At 38.7% G+C, this 23,199-nt stretch overlaps 2 protein-coding genes across 6 annotated transcripts; one reads left to right on the top strand and one right to left on the bottom strand.

The window, feature by feature from the left end:
• The first annotated feature begins 148 nt into the window (after window positions 1-148).
• On the top strand, window positions 149-21,599 carry Pur-alpha (Purine-rich binding protein-alpha). Of its 5 annotated transcripts, XM_012379969.2 has the most exons (8): window positions 149-731; window positions 2,953-3,003; window positions 10,508-10,626; window positions 10,747-10,849; window positions 11,139-11,269; window positions 11,518-11,745; window positions 12,126-12,308; window positions 20,014-21,599. In XM_012379969.2, the coding sequence occupies exons 1-8, from the start codon at window positions 695-697 to the stop codon at window positions 20,260-20,262; spliced, it is 1,101 nt and encodes a 366-aa protein (XP_012235392.1). In that variant the 5' UTR covers window positions 149-694; the 3' UTR covers window positions 20,263-21,599. The 5 variants fall into 5 exon arrangements, with proteins under 5 accessions (XP_012235392.1, XP_012235391.1, XP_067217338.1 ...); XM_012379968.2 differs by lacking the exons at window positions 149-731; window positions 2,953-3,003 and adding an exon at window positions 4,648-4,801; XM_067361237.1 differs by lacking the exons at window positions 149-731; window positions 2,953-3,003 and adding an exon at window positions 6,111-8,823.
• Window positions 21,369-23,138, bottom strand: LOC105679745 (uncharacterized). Its single transcript, XM_012379972.2, has 3 exons — window positions 23,020-23,138; window positions 22,629-22,915; window positions 21,369-22,534 (listed from the first exon to the last, which is right to left on the bottom strand). Exons 2-3 carry the CDS (start codon window positions 22,848-22,850, stop codon window positions 21,707-21,709), a joined length of 1,050 nt encoding a protein of 349 aa, XP_012235395.1. The 5' UTR covers window positions 22,851-22,915; window positions 23,020-23,138; the 3' UTR covers window positions 21,369-21,706.
• Between the last annotated feature and the right edge of the window lie 61 nt (window positions 23,139-23,199).

Here is a 23,199-nt window from a genome sequence, read left to right on the forward strand (position 1 = left end):
ATATTCTTTCTCTCTCTCTCTCTTTCTCTTTCCCTTTCATCCTTCTGTTGTCCCTCTTGCATCAACCGATCGCGCATGCGGAGGGGGGATTGGTGAAAAGGTGGAGGAGCGAGAGCGAAAGACGAGCGAGCAAGCGAGCGAGCGAGTGCGAGCGCTAGTCGGGAACCAGCACGAGCGTGCGGTAGAGTGGCGGTGTGTGTCGGCGTAGAGCGAGCGAGCGAGCTAGGCGAGCGCGTGCGGTGGTGGTGGTGACGACTGGTGCCGTGGACGGACGGTCGGTCGGTCGGTCGGACGGTCGGTCGGCGGTCGGGCCGTGGTGTGTGGAAGGTCGAAGGAAAAAACGAGAAAGTGTAAAATTCGCAGTACGCTGTGCTGGTTACAGAGTGAAGGAAGATACACATTTGGGTTTTGTGTGCAGCTAGCTCGCTTGGTGGTCAGAAAGAGAGATTATCGTCGTCGCCGTCGTCTCGAAGGGGTCTCGCGCGCGCCTTCACGGACTAGTGTGTCGTGGGGATCTCTTTCTTTCTCCTTTTTCTCTCTATCTTTCTCTCTCTCGTTATTTACTCTTCGTGTACACTCTTTCTCTTTTTCTCTCACTCTCCGATCGCCGGGGACCCGCCACTGGAAAGAAGACGTCGAGGGACGACGACGTGTGAAATTGTAATTAAGAGGGAAGCGTGTTGCAAGGAGCACAATGTCCGACCGGGAAAGCCTCGACGATCAGCCGCAAAGTAAGAACAACTAGGCGAAATGCCGTAGCCAAACATTCTCTCTGTGTTGCCGTGCGTTTCTCTCTCTCTCTTTCTCTTCCCTCCTGTACTCGCCTCGCGGTCGCTCAACCGCTATGTCCTAACGGCGTCGCATCGAACGGACGAAATGTGCACGGATCGACATCTCTTTCGCCCGTGGCTTCTCGGCCTTATGGCTGGCTCCGCCGTTTATACATCGCGGTGTGTCTACACGCGATAAACTCCGGAGTTTTGTCTGCCTTGGAGCTTTACAAGAGCTAGCGCAATGGTGACCCCCTCCCCCCCTCGCTCCTATCCCCTCCGTTGTCGCGAGGGACCCGGAGACGTATTCTATCGCGAGAAAAGGGTGCGCGTTGAATCCCTAGCGTGCATGCACGATTATCGTCTTCCGCAACTTCGCTACCGGTCCTGTCAAGCGCCGTGTAAAGAGAATTTTTCAACGGCACCCAGGATTCAAGATGGCCGGCTGCATATCGGTCGAGAAGATAGCCCCTTTCGTCCCTCCGCGCTTCGCTCTCTTGCTCCTTATGGCCGCAAGCCCCCCCTCCCTCCTATTTCGCTCTCCCTTCATCGTTCCTTGCATGTTTTCTCTTTCCTCCATTCTCCCCCCCTCTCTCTGTCTCTCTCTCTCTTTCTCTTTTCTACCTTCGTGGAGTCGAATATTCGCAACTTCCGACTGCTATCGTGCGTCGCAATGCCGATTTTCTATGCAGCGTTCGCTTTTTTTTTCATGAGCGAATCGCGTGAATTGAGTCAAAAATGCGTCCCGATTGCGCGAATAAAGCAATTGCGGCCGCCACATGATAAACGAGTGGAATCGTCCCATCCGCGGAGGAGCGCAAGTGTGATGTAATTCAGCTTCGATCTATACCTATTTATCTACCCTACGGTGCATATGTGTGCAACCAAAATCGACCATACAGTCGAGCACAAATTATGTAAAGTTTATACATATCAAGGACGATCCTCTCTCTCTTTATTCCTTACCACTTTTTCTTCCCTTTTCGCGATATAATACATAAACGTTGGAACGAAAAAACTAATAACGCGTCTCGAAACATTGAGCAACGCTCTTATGTTTTTTATGTGTCCAAAATTCAAGTTCTGCCTTTCTCTTTTACTAGTTGCTTCTCTCTCTTTCCTTCTTTTTCTCTTTCTCTCTCTCCCTCTCGATTCTCACGCGACACACGCGCGCACCTTCTTCGCTCCTAACCTCATTTTTCATGCTTCTTGCCTCGTGTCGTGTGAGCTGCGCAGCATTGACACACACACACGTACTCTTTCTTCCTTCATTTCATTTTGCTAATTAAATTATACTTAGCATTTTAATGTTAGTGAGTGGATTGTATGCGTAAATCAATTATGGATGAAACATTCACAGAAACTTCAATAATTTCTGTGAAAATTTATCTTGAATTAGAATGAACATGAGTAAATTTCCAATTCACACTCCATAGCAACATATGGATAACTCTAAATATAACAAAATTCTGGTAGAAACTGGGATTAGTTTAGATTTTAATACAGCATTTACCAAAAAATAATCTATACAAGTTTGTCTTTTAATGATGTATATATCTTTTTCGTTTTAAATATAAAAAATGAAATTAACGTTTAAAATAATATCTTAAATTAAAATCAAAATAAAAAAACATAGATATATGTAGAGAAACTTAAAAAAAATGATGATGCTTCATGTCTTTTTTAGTAATAGTGAAAACTGAATTAACATAAGATGCATAAGGTTTCACGCCTGTAACATTGAACTTGTACAACTCTGATGAATTATACTTAAATATTTCTCAATAATTACTCTGTTTGCAATTTACAGCAAAATATCTTATTACACCTGTTCTCCAAATTCTGTAACGCTATCCCTGTCTCGAATTTAATATATTATATTAGAATTCTATTATATTTAGAGTCATGCATATGTTACTATGAGGCATAAGCTGGGAATTTATTCATATTTCGTTACAATGGAAACTGTGTACTAATCTGTACTTTATTTAATTACTCAAAAGTATTAATCAAAAGCAAATTTGTTTATTATTTGCAATATAATTTTTATCATAATTACTTTAATGGCATTACAGTTATATTTTTTAACATCCTGTTAAAGTCCATTAACTACTAATCTAAATGCTGATTGATATTTACTTAATTCTTTCTTCTTATTAATCACATTTGTTTTTTATTACAGAATATGGGAATCCAGGCGGCATGGATGCTGGAGGAGCTGACTTTGATTCTGGTAAGTATTTTACTGTCAAAGCCATTCTTCACTTCACTAAATAATTTTGTTATAAATAGTTCAATAATATAAAAATAAATTTATGTTTATTATCGAATATATCAAATTAATGTGGATAAATATCTCTATTTTTTCTACTATTGTGCAATACTAAGTACTATCTTTGAATAGTACAGAAATAATCTACAATGGGATTTATTCAAGTTATCAGATGTTCTTTTTCTTTTTTGTTTTCCTAATTGAACGTATAACAGACTATAAAAAATGATTAAATATGATTAAACGATATATATGATCAAATCATGAACTTATAAAGCTATAGTCTATGCACTACAAAAATAACAGCCATTCAAAGAGGCACATATAGAAAAATATGCAATATATCAATTACACAATCCTATTTTTCGCACATCCTATCTTTCAACTTGTCCAAAAAGTGTTTTTCTTACATTAAATTTGTTAATGTGACAAATTCTAGGTTAATGTACCCAGTTTACGTTTCGATTTCCATTGTTGCACCCAACTTTGCAAAAGCAAAAACAGAACGAAGGGGAATAGAAACTATTGATTTTCCGAAACAAATTTTTATGGACAAATGGAACGAAATCGAGCAGAATACAGATCGGAGTACTGCGGCCGGAAGCGGGACAACGCGCGCGGCAGTAGGGCGCCGGTACTAGAGCGCAATCAGCTGGTCGTGACGTCATACGCCGTGTCGTCAGTAGGCGCGAGCGCCGCTGGTAGGGGAAGTCGTCTCGTCGCTGCGCGCGCTGTGATTTAACCCGCGGAACACGTGGCGGAGTGTCGCTCACGGAGCCGAGAGCCGGTACTAAACAATCGTGGCTTGGCCCGCGCTTGCTCGCCGCCACCATGATGCACACATTCCATTGGCATGACGGCGGGCTCCATGAATGACTGGCACGTCATTCGCGTACAATTTCGCGTTCGATGCATGACTGTTTTCACCGGTGATACGCGAGACACACGGCGACGACGGCGACTAAACTTCCCTTCGCGCGAAACGCGATGTGTCACTGTATAGTAACCGTACCGACGCGATACCGTTGACATCTTTCCTCGTCGTTCGGCCGCGCCGATCACAGTGCACCGCGTGTTCGTTTCCGCGAATACTTTCACGAGATCTTTCCTCGCGAGATATCATTGTGCGGACACGAATTGGCGCAAGTAGTCGTCGGTTCGTCGTTGCCGTCGATGGAACTCCGCGAAAGTCTGCTCGTTGAATTTTTTTTTTTTTTTAACATAAAAATCAATATATTTCGGTGCGTTTGAGTTGGATGCTATGAAATTTCGAAAGTGGTTTCTACGTCAGTCATGACGAACGCGATGACTGGCACGTGTAAAACTCTTGTGCTGCTAACTTGTCCCTTACTTCCTTACAGCTTGCGTGCAGCATCCTACGTAATGGAAAGTAAACGAAAATTTTATCAAAGAGACAAGTGTGTGTAACGAGAAAACATTGTACAAATCAGTATGTATTTTGCTGCATAGCATCGAATGAATTCACCGAAATTCAGGGAAGACTATTTTTGGACTTGCTGCGAGTGCATGAAACGAAACAAAATTAATTGCGACCGGTAACGGTGTCGAGACGCGAAACATTTTTATAGTGAATTTGTATCTTCTTGGGGAGGAGGAAGGGGGAGGGGAAAGGGTGACATTATCAGTCGAGGATTCGCGCCAAACATGGAACGGATTGTGGAAATATCTCGGAACAAGAATCTACCGCCGAAAGATTGGGGTGACACTATGGAAAAAATACAGTATTGGTATCCGGAAGGTATTTAAGTACATCTCATTTAAGTACGCCTTGAGGGGAGTACGAAAATACTTTGCTATTCTCGTACAGCTAATGTATAGAGACAGTTGCTGAATCTGAATCACGTGTGATTCATTGACACATGTTCGTTCCAAGAATCGTATTCGATTCAGAAGTTATGAGCGTAACTTGACGCTGATAATCATGATAAGATAGGTGAAACGTCAGAGCGACATCAAATATGATGTCTTTATCAGCGAATAATCATGATTCATAATATAACTAAAATATATTTTGCATACAACACACTGTCTCCTGTTTCAAAAATAAATATATACGTCTTATCTTTTCGCTAAGGAATTTTATAGTCGAATTATGCTTTGAGAAAATTTATCAAAAACTGGAATGTATTTAGATTGCGACTGCTTTTAGAAATATTTTCGGGATGACTCAACGTCTCTGCAAACGCGGACGATTTAGATTTGAATAAAGCTTTTGGCAATTTATAAATGTCTGCATTTTCATGCAAATGCCTTATTATAAATATTTACGAGAAAAGATATCCATGATAATAATTCCCTCAATTTCTTGAGAGTAAAATTCTTTAATCTCTTCATAGTAATAATCTCTCAATTAATTAATTAATGAAGATTCTTTTATCTAATTAGTAATATCATTGCAGAAACTAACGAATGACGTAACACTTAAAAAGAAAGAGAACTTGACAGAAATAATTTAATCAATAATCTCTTTGCAGCAAATAAATAATGACATTGTGAAATAGAAATTTTAACACAATATTATGTAATGTTGTGCAAAGAGAAAAACATATCTCATTCAATAGAATATTCCGTAAATATGTTCTGCTCTATGAACTTGGAAAATAAATCATTTCGTTGTAACACAAAACTTTGTATAAGGCTCTTATATGGATTCGCAAATAGGATAAAAGGGATCATGGCTCGTGTCCAGACATATTTTCCGTTCGACCAACTGATCTTTACGTTTCGACCACTTAACATAATTCAATAGATTAGTGCACAACTAATCGTAATGTGATTGTGAGAGAAAATTACTGATCACATCGACTTTGTCATTAATTTCTGGGAGCTCAGCGTTGCAATCTACATTCTGAATTCCACGTTGCTCCAAATATAAATGTGATCGTCCACTTTTTTTTTCCAATTTGCACGACGTGAACGTCTGTTCTGTTCCGATCTATGCCGGAAGCGACGGGTGCTGGTGAAGCAGCGGCTTATTCTGCAGGGTGATGGGGATAGATAGAGGGCGGGGGGGGGGGGAGGGAGGAGGAAGGCACGGCGAGGAGTCGGCGTTGAGATTCACATTGAGGCAGGTCGGTACAGAACGCCACAGGCCGCGCTTCAGACGCAGAGATCAATGCACCAGCAGTCGCCTTCGTTCGCAGCCGCCGCTGTCGTCGTCGTCGTCGTCGCCGGTGGTCTATGAAAAAACTTCTCGTCGCTCCCCCGTTTGGACGGACAGATCCGCGACCCGTCCTCGATACACAGATTTACAACAGATTCCGGAAGCTGAGACACGCGTAACCAGCGGTTACGAAGAGGGAAAGACGTCGCGACGATGATGCGTCATCCTCGGGGGAATTTCCGATACGATGACCGGGCTCAATAAACATGGACGAGGAGGGCGATCGCGAGAGAGGGACGAAGACTCATTATCGGCCGTCGAAGGCGACGGCGATGACGACGATGTTACGTCGCGCTCGCGAAATGGTGATGCGCCCGACGCTCGCGCCCTATGCAATTGTGCAGTGAAATACGGCATAACGTCGATGCGACCAGCGGTGGGTGAGAAACCGAAATGGGCGTCCCTGCACGGACACGCGCTAATCATTAGTTGACAGAATCGTTTATCGACGAGAAGCGTTTGATGAGTGAAAATTCTCGGAGGAGGAGGTCTGTTCAACGAGGTCGTCGAAAGCGACCTGTGAAAATTTGCACGGCACACTAGTTTTGCGAGGCTATTTAAAAACGTGTCAGCTAGGATTCTTCTCGATTGTATAAGAGTTCCAGCTAAGAGTCATCTTGATATGTCGTACAAATTTTCAAGATACTAATTCTCGACTTCACGATATTAATTTACAACAGCTGATTCTCGGAGAGAGGAGAAAAAAATGGACAAAACAGCAGGAGCGACAGTAATAAACCGCCAAATCGAAATCACTTTGATATGATTTGATTGTCTCTCTCTTTCTCTCCCTCTCTGCCTCTCCAGATCGAATGGATTAAAAGGAAAACTCGGACTTGCAAGTGATTCATCGCGATCTGGACACTTGCGAAAGGATCTTCCAGCTGTCGGCTATGCGAAAAAAAATATTCTCTGTAAACCAGCAAGATGATGACGTCGTATGTTCATAATTGATCGCAAAATAGACTATATATGTTTTGTTTGTGTTATAGTACGAAAGCTATTCTCATGAATGGTGTCACAGACAGTGCTTTCCTCCATTTTCCTGCACGCTGTCGCTCGTGATCAAAAGCTTCAATGAGAAACGGCAAGTCGCCGAGTAATAAATGGTGACCTAGAAGGAATCGAGGGTGGAGTCCGGAGAGAAAAGAAAGAAGAGGGAGACGAAAAAAGATAGGAAACGTTAGAGAAAAAAATCGATTGAAGAAAAAGAAGGATGGCACGGGATTCGTATAAATTCCGCCGTTCTACTTCATTACTGCTGTATATATCGCACAGACATCTTTCAGCATGGGACATCCTTTGCATCAGCAAAGTATCTACGTCGTTCTATGCATGTGCATGAAAAGACGACGGGCGGAAGGAGGAATGCGAGAAAATCAAATCGCGAGTGTATTCGCGAATTGTACGAGATTCTAGGAATGCACGCCGCAAAAGGAAACAAGATTCGAGGAGTGTCGTTGTAAAAAGTGACGCAGTTGTTCGAAGCGGCGGAGGAGAGGCGTGATTTGCGTGCGAAATTGCGCCGAACTGAATTCACGAGCGGATTGAAAGGTGCTCTCCAGCCCGTCGATATCAGGCCGATAATCGGAAGGTCAGATTCGGACGCGGATTGACGTGACATCGACGGTGGACGCCGATCACGGGGGCAACCGAGGGAGCAAGCCGAGGAGGAGCACCTTACGCGCAACGAAGGTGCAGGGGAGTGGAATGCGGTAGTGGTGATGCAACAGTCATCGACCAAGCGGAGAGAGAAGCCTCCGGGAAATATAGGGCAACGTGGTGAAAATGCAGGTTTCGCGAGACAAGTGCACGCGAGACTTGTTTTGTCCTCGTTGTCGTTATTTAACCTCGAGCTGTCAGGCGAGGACAAGCAGGTATCGATAGACGGTCAGTATCGAGGAAAGGGATGACTGCTGGAAATTAGAAGATTAAAAAAAGAAAAAAGAGTGCTCTCTTGTCACCGCCAACCTGATGGTCCCGATACACTCATCGATCGACCTGAGAACAGTGGAGGATCCTCGCGCCTCTATCATCGCGAAAGCACATTCAAAATTTAACACGAATGGAGTTGGGAAAGATTCGTGCAATTAAGTTATCGAATATGGAGGAGCGAAATCTTTCTCTCGAGTTTTTCCAACGAGAGCTATGCACTGAACCAGGAGTTCATGAACGGAAACACATGAACGAGAAGTCTATGAGAGTGAACTTGGAGGAGAAGGACACGTGTGTAGAATTACTCGTCTCCAGACGTAAAGAATGAAAAATCTCGCCGCGAAGAATTTACTGTGCTTGAAATACGAGGAAAGCTGCGACCAAGAGGAAGGGAAAGGCGAGGAGTAGACAGAAAAAATCAATACAAGTGACGAGGCATTTGTCAATTAATGCGGTTTTGTTCGGCCTGGCTTTAACGATCTAGCGCGACACGGTTCTTAAATTCAAGAGAAAGGACACCGAATATTGCGTGCGCGCGCGCACACGAGCGCGAATTATGTACAGGTGCACAGACCACCGTAGTATCGACAGGATGTTCAAGAGCAGGATTTTCCAGGGCGATCTCAGCCCTGTCCCAATTCCAGGCAATCTGCAACAGTCCAGTACGTAATAATACGATGGAAAGCCACATTAACGATCGTGACGATCGATCAATAAATCGAAACACACTTCGCGCAGATTTCCAATTCATTTCGCACTCCAAATCCCCGGCATCCTCAATCATATTATTCTTTCAAGATGAAGTAACCAAATCGTTCCTTATTTTTGCTATTGTGACATCAAATGCATTGTCGAACAAAAGAACGATTGACATTAGCTCATTGACCATTTAATTACTTCCCTAAATATTTTTGCAAGAAAACTGGCCGTGTCAGTTAGATAACTTCTATTATTTAATCTTCCTACTTTTAATAATAATTAAAACGAATTTTTTTCTTCTAATGTATTTTTATCATTATTTTGGTTTTATATTCTTGAAATATGCTTGTATTATATTACATTTATTTTTATCTCACTACATGTGCCATTAGATTTTTATATTTTGACAAAAGTAGAACAGTGACCAATTTTGTAACATCACAAAATTTAACAGTCTGTAAAACTGTGTTCTATTAACTTGCTCTTTAACTATTTGAATTGATGCTGCCCACGCAATGATCTGGAAGAGAACTTATAAAAGTACTATAAAGTACCATAAAAAGATACGTAGAAATCTGGCTAACAAACTTGACAACAAAAACACTCGTTAGAGAAGTTAAACTATTCAAAAGAATTGCATTTTCCAATGAAAGATTCTACGTAAGGTTCTTCGAGTTTTCCACCACTATGTAATCTACATTTGCATCTCGCTGGCGTGAGTTCTCGCGCGTTTGAAGCGAGTTCGGGATGAATAATCTATTCAAGACACACACACACACACATGCGTACACACAACGGGGAGTAGCAAATTCAGGATAAGAAGGAAGGAAAAGTAATATAAAAAGTGATAAAAGACATATCTGATCGTGATAGTGGGGTACCAAAGGGATCGTTGACCTCTCCTCTGGTGCAGCTGTTATTGATCGATGAGGACTAGCAACATCGCTCTAGCGTGTGTTGTACCGAGAACTACTTGTTCTATTTCGACTGACAGGATAGGCCATTTGCAGGGAGCGGATTGCGCGGCGATTAACACGTTCCGAATATTTTCAGCTTCTTTCTGATATCGCTTCGGTAGCCGAAAAGAGACGTGACCCGAGGAAAACCGATGGAGGAGGTCGCAAGCATAGAGTGACCCAATAAGCACTGGGTCACCTCTTTACCGATCTCGCTATCCTTGTCTCGTTCCCATTTCCATCTCCGACACCCCGTTTCGATCCTTTCTCATTAAATTGCGTTTCTCCGAAAAATCACAACAACACCGAGCAGTATTAGAAATCAATAGAATATTTTAAGTTAATTGTGATCAAGAGTTTTTTTTTTTTTCCTTCATCTTTTAACGGCTTCTTTTCTGATGTTAAATTTAGCGAATCTATACTAATTCTCTTATATATTCTAAATAATATTATACACCTTTCGGCCGCATAGCAACGCGTTAAATATTTAATTTAAAAAATTTCGAAATAAGGATATACGAATGTATATTAGTGATATTTATTCTTCTTAAAAAAGACACTATGAGCATAAGCGATCATATTTTACGAAATGAGTGAGATATTCAGCAATCTATTTTTAAATTGAATTCCGCTATTATGCAAGCCGCTGCATGCAATTAGCATTAATGAATTATATTTGTTTATGTTACAGGTCAGCAAGGCCAGCAGAGCGAGCAGGAACTGGCGACAAAAATGCTGCAAATTCAAAGCAAAAGGTTCTACCTTGATGTAAAGCAAAACAGACGTGGGAGGTTTATCAAAGTCGCCGAGGTATGCATCTTACTTTTTCAATTTAAATCCATAAGTAAAATCTGTCTCACGCATTAATAAAATTATCTGAGATAAATGGAATTTAAATTAATCTTTTTTGTGTAATCGTTTTTACTTCAGATTGGAGCGGATGGGAGAAGAAGCCAAATCTATCTGGCACTCAGTACAGCATCCGAATTTCGGGACCATTTGTCGACGTTTAGCGATTTTTACGCATCTTTAGGTACGTTGTTATAATATCGTCAAAACTAGAATGGAGAAGAGTACAATTGATTGCGACTGTATCGATAACTAATAAAATATATAACATTGAAACTTGAATTTGGAATCTGTTGACGAAATGTGAACATTTGTGTCTTAGTGCGTAATCTAGAATTTGTTTTAATTCACTGCAATTGTTTAATATTTGCCGAGTAGTCTAGTATTGAATTTTTCTCTCTGTCGTAACGGGAAGAGACACTTAATCCATTAACCGTCTTCGTTTGTGATAATCCTAATAACTTGATAATCAGGTCCACCAAATCCGGAGAACGTGCCAGACGACGGAAAACTCAAGTCAGAAATGATGGTGAAGGATAACAGGCGATATTACTTGGACCTCAAGGAGAATTCTCGCGGCCGTTTCCTGCGGGTGAGTCACCCTGTATGTACCAGTCAATGTACTTACTTTCTACGCTAAGTCATAAGAAGAATTTGTCGGCTTTCATCTCAAGAGGTGTGCTCTTTTCGACGGATAAAAAAAAAAAAAAACGCGAATAGAGCTCTTCTAGAGTCATTGATGAAGAAGGGTCATATGGAATCCGATATATGTATAACAATTTCTCGCGATATAAATGCATACAGCGTAACAAACTGGCGTGAAATAACTTGTATAATATTCTTTGTTTGCAGGTGTCGCAGACGATAACACGGGGAGGTCCCAGAACGCAAATTGCAATACCAGCGCAAGGTATGATAGAATTTCGTGACGCGTTAACGGACCTTCTCGAGGAATTTGGGACGGACGACGGTGGCTTCAAAGGCGATTTGCCGGAGGGCCGTTATATGCGCGTGGATAGCAAGAATTTCTATTTTGATATCGGTCAGAACAACCGTGGCATCTATATGAGAATTTCTGAGGTACGTGCATGCTATTTGCACATAAAATATGAATATCAAAAACAGTGAAATTGCTAATATCTCCTTTCTATCCATACATTTTTATTTTACTTTTCGAGTAAAAAATATTTAATCCATAAAAAATTGATTTTATATCTATTTATCAATATCTTATATATTGCTAGAAGAGTTTATCGTATATCTGCAGATAAGTTCTAAAAGTAAGAAATATTTACGGTTATTTTATTAGATAAATCAGCAAAAATTATTTATCTTCGTTCTATATAAACCTAAAACGATAAAAGAAGGAACGAAATCAGATTTTTAATGATTACCATAATCTAGATCTTTTATCAATATCACGTCCACGATAGTGCAAAGCGATGCTACAATTTTTACAGGTGAAAACGAACTTCAGGACAGCTATCACCGTGCCGGAAAAGTCCTGGGCGCGTTTCCGTGATATATTCGCAGATTATTGCGAAAAGATGAAGGAGGGCGGCGGTGGCGTTAGCAGCAGCAGTGGCAGTGGCGGTGGAGGAGGGAATGTATTGTCCGAGGGGAAGGGCTCGGTGGTGGCACAGGTACCATCGCCATCCTCGAACACACAGCCTAACCCCAATCCAAATTTAGACTCTCCCTTAATCAAGTGAAAAAGGCTTTAACTTAATTCGAACATTTGGGAATTATAACTCGAAAAACTCGTTTTCAAGTCATTAAGCGAAGTAAAAGAACTTGTCAGAGTCTATGCCATCGTCGTCATCATCATATTATTCATCGGCTACGACATCGACATGGTCATCGGTATCATCATCGTCATTGTCATCGACACCATTTACTGTCACTGTCGCCGTCATCGAGATATCGTCACTGTCATCGTCATCGCCACCGTCGCATCACATCGTCACATTGCCATCAAGCGCGAACACCAAAACTCGCCTGTAATATGGCCATTATATTGCAAAGAGTATCAACCGATTGTTGAATATATATGTTCGTATAGCCACATTTGATAAAAAAAAGAAAACGAAAGAAAATGCAAGACAGGCGAGTGTAACGTATTATTAAATACACAGTTCTCGGCGTATCTCACGCGCGCGCGAAGATGAAGAAAATGGAAGATGGAGGGGGAAAAAGGGATAGAGATAGATGGTGTGTGTATGTACGGAGGAAAAAACGAGTCACTGCCGCTCGTGCGACTAACACAGAATAACAAAAAGAAAAAAAGTAAAAAAATAAGAAAAAAAAGCATGTAACGACGGGATCGAGAGTATAATAATTATCGCGCGATGTCTTTAGGCCAACACGAGTTGCCATCGATTAACGTTATGAGTACTACCGTTCATTTCCTGGCTTTCTGCGGACACATGTTTGTTTGGTTTTATTAATTTTTCTCATCGTATTAACCCTTTTTTCATTCTCAGACAGTCGGAGAGCGCGCTTATTCGCCATGCGTTTTTCTTGTCACGTGTGTGCGTTGAATGAACGAGAATCTTAAACGGGAAATGGACTGTAGTGTGGATCACGTTACAATTGAATTTGATCGTTCAGAATTTATGAATAAATAGTTGTTATATTAACGATTATATCACGATGAAATAGGAAGGGAAAAAAAAGCGTGTGGGTTGTCGCGAGGAAAATAAAAAATAAAAAGAAGTATCGTATCTCTATGTAGGCAGTACGCATGTCTCTCATTGATTTAACAAAATAAAAGAAGTTTCAAAGCAAGTCGCTATATTTTCGGCAAACACCCGTCGCGAACAAAAAGTCGCAGTTTGAATTGTAGATAAAATATTGCTGAATACCTCTTGCGACTCCATTACGTTTCTCGGTAACACAATTTGCTATAGTTTACTATGATTAAATTGAACGGAAAAAAAAGAAGAAAAGAACGAAAATATTCGCGTATTATCGTATATTCGAATTAATATTTATAATTACTGTCTGCACCGCGACTTCGTACACTCGTTTAAAAATGACGTCTCCATTAAGAGAGATGAGATAATATATAATATATAGGTGAAAGAAAAAACGGATGCTAGCCGAGAAAATATGAAATCATTAATACATATTAATATGTATATTATACGAACTTAATTATATTATACATTCTGTTTCATCGATTCGTACGAAAGATGCGCATGCAATCATTCATAAAAGGGCGTGTAAGAGTGCGCACTTTTACAGGATGCAGGAAATACACATACACATGCATGTACACACGCGCATACATTTACACACACACATACACACACACACACACACACACACACAGGACATCACGAAATACGCAACTTGGACAATTTTCACACCGAATTCACAGAATAACACGACACGTACGAGATATATTCCACCATGAAATACTTATTCCGCGAAGAACGAACGGTACAAGAGACGATGTGCACGTGTATGTAATTAAATTACATAAATTTAAGCGATGGCCGAGTTCTAACACAATTGCATATTAGGTATGTATTATACGAATGCATAATAGGTATTTATATAGAATCTATATAACTATATAATTGTAACGAAATGCCAATGTCCGCGCGGACCCAGGCAACTGCACAATTCCAGCAATGTACGATCAATCGAATTGAGAATCGTGTTGTTGTGCCTGTAGTTGCTTGGGTCCCTCCCGCCGACACAGGAAGAAAGATGAGACAAAACAAATGGCAAAGAAACGAAGAAGTAATATTACAAGACGGGCGACTGAGAGAATAACGGATGGAGAATAACGCAATCGAGTTATCTCCCAGAGGAAAAGGAAATCTTAATACGCTTCGATTCTGCAACGCTGTGCTAATATCAACAATGATATCTATCCGTTTTTTCTTTGCGTTTCTTCCAATTAAAACGGCAAACCGACGATAAAAATCTATATTTCGCACTGGTGCGAATAAACGTTGAACGACGCGTATAGAGAGAGACGTATAGACACGCATATTAAAAGTACTATTTAATTGGGCGCGATTACATTTCGATTGAGTGCGTGATTGGCGCGTTCAGATTTTCAACGCGATAAGTAAAACTTTATTTATTTTCTATGAATTTATTATACTATATTTCGATAATATATTATTCTTCAGTTGCATTTTTTTCTAAAAAAAAAAAAAATCGACAATTTCGGCTGGTCTGAATTTACTTAGCACGTAGGTTTTGATGAATATAATGTGAGATATAAATCACACAATAACAAATTCAAATACGCACGAGTAAATAAATATTGAGATAAAAACCTCGATCCTCTTTAATTTAAGTGTAGTTTTCTCTCAATTTTAGTCCTTCTCATTTTATTGTTTCTTAAACGCACCGAGCGACTGTTTGTTACACATATATATATATGCATATATATATAAAACGTGTTGTTAGCTAACGAGAAGCGGGCAAAATACATCCCGACAAATTGTTAGCGAGCTTTTACACGTCCACATTTCACGCGTTTACTATTCATGATCGAACTTTTGCTGAGTTGCGTTGTATTGTTTTCAAAAGGAGGTCGGTCAAACCTGCAATCTGTGCACAAGCATTGTATATTGTCCGAACCGAGCGTTGTAAGCGACAAAGAAGAGGCATAGAAAATCGTTAACTGGCGCAGATGGTATGACATTGTGATCTATACAAATTACAAATCACAAAAAAAAAAAATCATCCAGAAGTAATAGATAATTAAGATATAAATACAAACACACATATGTCTATGGTGACTAGAGAGAAAGGAGATACTATCTTACTAAAAATGCCCGCGCGAAACAGCGCGTACGAAACAGAAACATGTTATTGAGAACGACTACAAATGTACCTAACTAAAACAAAACGCAAAGGGCGAGAGAGAGAGAGACAAATATAAAGAAAAAAAAAAACAAAAAAACAAAAATGAAGAGATACCGTCTGACACACGTAAGAATAAGCAAAGTAATATAAAATGAATGAAAGAAAAAAAAGAACATGATGCTCCTGCTACGCAGCGAGCCTTTAGACAGCTTTAAGATAATAATTATATAAATGATAAAATAATAATTATTAAATAATAACGATAAACTTTCTATATGTTGAATCGTGTCTAGTGAGAGAAGTACTATCAAAGTAAAACAAAAAAAAATATAATACTACTATCGCCACACGTGAATTAAGGCAATTTATATTGATTATTGTCTCTATCGAATGTTTTTTTTTTCTTTTTTGCGTAATTACATATAGCGGAGAAGAAGATGGCTGTTAGAGAGTAGTTTTTGGTGTTTCGTTTGCTGTTTTAAGAACAAACGTTGCGCAATTGGTGATCGGCGGACCTTTTTGCTAAGTGTTAAAGCGTCCACTAAAGGGGTGCCGGAGTCCCATACCTGTGTTTTTTATATATTCGGTGACGTTACACACCGCTACTGTTATGCATTGTCACACGCTATTACTGTCACATAGGATTTTCATACGATGCATCGTGAGCAATTGCGTGTAGCGATAGTATCGAGCGTTGCGCGTCACATCAATACACATTGCATTCAATCTTACGATTCACATCTTTCGTTGCAGGACGATCTGCCGATAGGAATGTAATCTTTGCCGCTGCACGAAATTGGGCTCATGAAAAGCAAAAGTGAAACCTCACCATAGTATGAAAACCCTGTCGTTGCTGCGATTATTCATTATTATTATTATAATTAATTATTATTATTACGGTTATATTGTCATTATTCTTATTATTACCATTATTCTTATTACCGCTATGATTAATTATTAGTATCTCTTATTGTCGAAGCGCCGTTTATTGTGTACTGATTGCTTGTAACAAGACCAGCCTCGAGCGGGCTGATTTCAATTTTTTTTTCTCTTTTTTTTTTTTTAAGGATATGTTACAACGACGATCAGTCGAGTTTGCGAATTCAATGGCTTTTTTAATTGTTCATCTCGTCACTCATCCAAGTCTCAAATTCACACATTCTCTCTCCTCGCAACTACTTAAAATACATTCTCTTCCCTTCTACTTAGACTCGTGTTTCTCGCCCTTTTTAATCGGCCCACTCAGGTCTGGCGTAGAGTCGATGTAGAATTCTGCAAAAAGAGAGACAGCGAAGCGGGACAGACAACACGTAACGCACGATTATGCAAACTGAGAAGAGAGAGGGAAAAAGAGGAAGGTGGAGACACAGATGAGCAAAGCGACTGATACCATCAGAACACAACAGATCGACGGTGTTATAAATTAGACGTTACTTAGGATCGCGATTTAGCGGATCGAGCAGAATTAATTCATCTTTTTGGCGCGTTGCGTTTTCCTTTTTTTTTTTTTCCTCCCCCCTCCTGACGCGCTCTCCCGTGTATGCATGCGTGCGTGAATGCCAAATTCGTGTGCATGTATAGGCTCGACAATCGAAGCGAGCGAGCTACTCTTTGTAAGGTTTGCGAGAGGAGAAACTGCGATAAGAGAAGCCGATTGTGAGGACGATGCGCCGTCGAACACACGTCAACACCGCGATTCTCGGAGCAAGTTACATCGCAAGAATTATACGTGTCCTTGAATTACATTATATCAATAGTGTACGAAAATCAAAGTCCGTTGTTGCAGAAAACAGCAAGAATTACTGCGATTGGCCTTTGTACGTCATTTGATTTATTAAAGTTAACGGTCTGTTGCAACTCTGAACGTTTTTTTTTTTTTAATCTTCCCACAGCGCAAGTATCCTTTCCTCGCACAGCACCTAATGATAACTCAAAGTTGCCATAGCTTCGTCGTATTTGTAGCATTGCGAGATATTTTCGTATTTTCTATCGCGAATGCAACTGCACCAAAAATCACGATTTTCACACTCGATGCAGCCGCCTTTCCGCTGTTATGCAGATACTTTTTGACACGAGACGCGATATAAATTCGTGGTGCATCGTCCTCGATACGGATACACGTCACGCAGATAGATGTTGTGACGTTGAAGAACGTTTAATAATGCGTTACTCATCTCTCGAGAATCAATATATCAACATAATATTAATTGTTATATAAATACTTATCACGTCGAGTTTTCGAAATGTTACAAGCTCGCGAAGATGATTTGTCGGACGCAAATTTATGATTGTTTCTTTGAATGAACGTTTTCCCACCACATGGTTTGTAATACTTCAATATTAACTATTAAAGAATAGTGAGAACAACGCCGGAGTCGGGGCGAAAGATCAATCGATAGGCGCGAGCGATGTGTTAATTTTGCGTATCCTGAAAAAAAAAAACACCCGAGGACTTGAAAATACAAGAGACCCTAGCATCCGTAAAATCGCTTTGATTCAAGAGTCACAAGATTTTCATAGATCCCAAGGTTTCGCGCATCGAAGGATCCCGGAATCCGCAGATCTCGAGAGATTCTGCAACGTCAGACTTCCTAGATCGCAAAATACATTGGATTCAAGAAGAGATTCGAGGATTCCTTAGAATTCCAAGATTTTAAGCGTTTCACGATCCGAGAATTCGCGGACTCGAAGATCCGTTAAAGATTCAAACACCTCGAGTGCGACGTGCTCCAGCGTGCCGGAGATCCAAAGGATTCCGGTCTCTCGCGAATACGAGAGTATCTCGCGGCGGAGATTCGCGTATGCAGAACGCGTGCACGCCTTTGGGATCAGTCGCGACCTTTCGCCCATACTACAAGATAATGTAGTTACTAAAGGCAAAACCACTTTTACGCACGTACACGCGTATAACGCGTATAATCGTGTATATATATAATATAAATAAAATATATTGTAATGGTTAATATAAAAAAAAAAGGCGCTTAAACAGATAAATAGCAAAAGGTAACCGAATGAGGAAAAAAAAAAGAAAAATCATTGATAATTGCGCAGGAGAATTACTGTTCATCTATTTGACATTGTGTGTTTGAGATAATAATGTGAAAAAAAAAGTACGATGAAAAACCAAAACGTAGAAACATAGTACTACGATTCACACACGTTCGAACAAACAGAAAAAAAAAAAGATTCATCGCATCGATGTTAAATGTAACACGTTTTACAAGGTAACAGAGCATTTCATTTTATAACATTTCTATTGTCTGTACTTTCACCCGATATTCTCATTGAATGAAAAAGCGAGAAGAGAGGGAGAGAGAGGAGACGAAGAAAGCGACCTTTTCCGATATCCTTCATCATCGTCCATTGAAATAACACAATCATACTCCAAGACGCATCAAGCACAATTTTACATCTGCAGTCCGTGACACAATTCTATTTGTAACATAATACGCGCCGTGTGTGCAGAAAAAATTTCAGAATGAAAAATTCATATTTCTGAAAGTTACATGTAAATTACAAAATCTGTATCAAAATTATATAGAGAACTCCAGTTATATAGAAATTAATATTCTAATCCACCAGAAAAAAAAGAACATAGTTTCCAATGAAAATTTCCAGTTATTGCCGTAAATCAGAATATTTTGTAATAAATTGAATAAAACGTTTTCGTGAAACGCGCATTAAAGCAACGAGAAAGTGTAAATATATGAATTGTGCGAAACGGATTCTAAATCGATGAATTCACGCTTCTCGGCTCATACATTCTCGCTCCTTTCTAAAATACAATTACAACGCATAAGTTATTTCGAATCACGATTCTACGTTACAACCACATCACAAAAAAAAAAAAAAGCGAAATGTCCTTTTGCCGTAAGAACATTGGTAGCACGCGTGTGTAAACAACAAATTGAATTGCGTGAGAACTTCATCTACTTTTGTTACGACGAACTAAATCTTTGACGGAATAATTAAATCAAAAGAGTTACATCTCAATTGCGTGTTCATGATGAGTACCTGCTTTCATTGCGTTTTACAATCCTGTGTCGGACTTTTTTTTTCTGACATCACGTGAATTCTCTTTTTACTATCCTCTGTTATATATAAATGCATACATATGAGCGTGAGTATATGTGTTCTGCATGTGTGCGCGCGCGCGCGTGTGTGCGTGTGTGTGAAAGAATCTATAATAGTTAATTAATGTGCATCTGACAAACGATAAGAAACGATCGAATAGAACGTACAAAATCATCGAAAGGAAGACATTCTCACTCACTCAAGATTACTTAGTTAAATAACGTTGTGAACAATTAGTTAAATAACGTTGTGAACAATTGAACAATTATATGTAAAAAAAAAAAGGTTGCATCACATTTTGATCGTGAATCTTTTAATACGAGATTCTTTTGGGATCTTCGGTTCCTTGGCGTCGCAATTCGCGGATTTTCAACTCGTTAAGTTTTCTGTTAAATCATAAGTCATATAAAATTCCTGTTATAATCGCGTATTGATCGGCAGGTTCCATGGTCGATTGGCAAAATGGACAAGGGCCGACAGAACGATCGACGTGAATCCCTGAAAAGACGAAGGTCCTTACCGCGCGAGGCGAAATCATCCCCTATCGATCCTGCCAGCTCCATTTCTGCTCCCACCACCGCTGCTGTCACCACCACTGCTATACCAGCATCCCTGTCCTGCTCCATAATGTCCGAGAAAACGGCCTCCAGAACATCGTCTCGGGAGAACCAAACGATTTCGCGTAATTAGAAGTGATCCGCGTAATTTAACTCCTCAAAATTATATCGGTTTCTGTCCGGAAATCATTCGAGTAGAACCATTTTCACCTATGGATCTTCTACTTATGTAACAATGTGCAAAATTCGAATTATTTCTAACGCAAAAAACAGCGGTGGATTATATATCGATCTGTCAATCTCACAAAGTTCTTTTGCATGCACCACCGTAATTATATATCGATAATTTTAACCTACTTTAGATTCTGTTCGATTACAATCATCCTCGTCCTTATAGAAAAACATGCCGTTTGTAAGAATTATTTTAATAATTACGTGAAGTTTCGGGAAATGTAAATCATTGCTTTATTAATCAATTAAAGAGTAATCGTCCTACAATTCATTTAAATAAGATGCACATGCATGCGCAGGAATTTGCATAAATTGCACCGGAAACACGTGTAATTTTGAAATGCCACCTATAATGGACATTTTTTATTCATGAAATGTGCGCAATTTTCGAATATGAGAGACAACTAATTGAAAAAATCGCGCTTACAACAATTGAGGACTATAATAGCAAAATTGATAATAAATTCTCGTGAGAATCTTTGAAAAATATTGTAAGCGCTAAATTTTAGATATAATATCTTAACATAAAAGCATTGTTTGATATATAAAAGGACATTTAAAAAGATTTTTATGATAAGAGTAATAATTTATCTATATTTAAATATTGCCTAACGCAAAAGTATTGTCTAGTATATTAGTACGTCACTACATTTTTATTTTATGAGTTTAGAGTTCAAATAATTTCTCAGAAAACTCTTCCATTAAAAAAAAAAAAAAAATAAGATTTTGCGTGTATGTGTGTGTATGTATGCGCGCGAGTATGAATCCCTATAATTAGGTTCATCAATTTACCAGTACTAGTTGATGAAAAAATTGCTTTATTTCTATAGATATTTTGAAATTGTTAATTACATTAGTTCATATGACGGATATGATTTTCTTTGATTTGTAAAGTGATGCTCATAGTTCAACAAGTTTGCATTTACGATTTATGCGTTATGATCTGTTATCATTTAATTCATTTGAAATATAAGGGCGATTTATAGTTGCCCATCAAAAGACATTAACTTTCTTTCTTTTCAAAATATTTATTTCGAGATATTACTTACAATACATCAGTTGTTCAATTTAACACGTTCCACATAAAGTAAATATAAGACACATTTTAGAAATGTAAATGAGGATTTAAAATAATTTACGGCTTTAAGGACTCGGAATACCGACTTTCATTATCTTCAAATGCATTCCAGCATACATGTTCTGGATGATGAATAAATAAAAATCTGTCTTTTTGATATACACTTGTCTTCATATTATTTGAAGAATAAGACTCATTGTTTTAAGCTATTTATAAACACACTTGTACATGAATGTACAATTCGCATTATCTTTCTGTATCTTTACAGTCAACTTTGTGCATTATTAGCGACATAATTTGCAAAATCTTCTAGCCACTCGGAAAAGTGAGATATTAAAATTAATAAAGTATCTTTATTCTCACTAAAGATTTGATTTAAAATGTTCAATGTATAATCTCGTGTCTGAACTGTATGATATTCTGGTTTTATCCGTAATAAGATTATAGAAGAATGCAATTTTTTGGGATAAAGATCTAATACGTCTCTATTCCGATTTTCACAAAAGAGAGATACTCGCTTTAATATCACATCTATGAAATGCAGAACTGCAGGAGCATACTGCAGCTGAACTAATAATTCTTTCAAAAAATTGAATATTAATTGAAAAACACATGCAGACTCAGTGCTAAATTCTAATAGTTGATTCAGTCTCTCTTCCTCACTTTTTTGACTATCTACACAATTCTCTTTTGTCAAATCTGGAAGCGTGCACATTAAACTGTTGAGCAAGGGTTCCTCTATTAATTTAAATTTTTGTGAAACATATATCTTTTCCTTTGTGGATAATTGAAGGTGAAAATTTGAATGTAAAGCATTATGTAATAATTTTTCAATTTTATCATTTACTTCTAGTTGTAAAATTTTTAAAAGTAATCTATCCACATAAGGCATCAAGAGCAGATTTTCAACTGACAAGTGCATTATAGCAATAGTTAAGGATATTAAGGCATCTTGAGAATAGCATTCATTCAAAACATCATCATTGAGATGTTTGTCTAAAAGAATACTTACAAACTTTAAGCTATTTTCCTTAGAAGTAAATATTTGTAAATGATCAAAATTGTTTGTTGTTCTGCACCATTTTCGCAAGATGTCCTGCAATTAATAATTATATTGATATATTCATTATTCAAAAAAGAGAAATTAAAGAAAATATGAATCCATATTTTAGTGCAAGAATTCAACATACTATTATCAAAAATCGAACCGAATAGCGTTGATAAGCTTCCTTGGATACTTTGTAACATAAAAGGTTACTCAGTGATGTACATAGAGTGTTCAATATCACATCAGATTGTGAACAAAGCAAAGTTTCCCTTGACATATCTTTACAATTCTCAGACTGAGCAGCATTTTCTGTATCGCTGTTTAATATTGCTGTTATTATATCCGCATCCATATTATATCTCATAAAGTATATATAAGCATTTGCTTATATTGAGAACTGTTATTTGCTATTTATCACCTAAACATAACCTATAAGAATATAATATTACTAGTAAAACTAATTTAAATGCAAATAATAAACGGAACGTTGCAATATAAAGAAAGAAAGAACATAAATAAAAAAACCCAGTTACCTTATACATTATTTTATAGTTCACACTAAAATTGAAAATCGCGAAATTAAAATTCTATTGGAACAGATTGAACTTTATTTAGGAGAGATTCAAACCCTTAATTCTTACCTAGTGAAGATTCGATCCCAACGTAAAACCTATTTTACCCATTGAAGTTTACTATCAACCAAATGGTTTAAG

This window comes from Linepithema humile, chromosome 1, assembly GCF_040581485.1.
Source record: "Linepithema humile isolate Giens D197 chromosome 1, Lhum_UNIL_v1.0, whole genome shotgun sequence".
NCBI classification, from domain to species: domain Eukaryota; kingdom Metazoa; phylum Arthropoda; class Insecta; order Hymenoptera; family Formicidae; genus Linepithema; species Linepithema humile.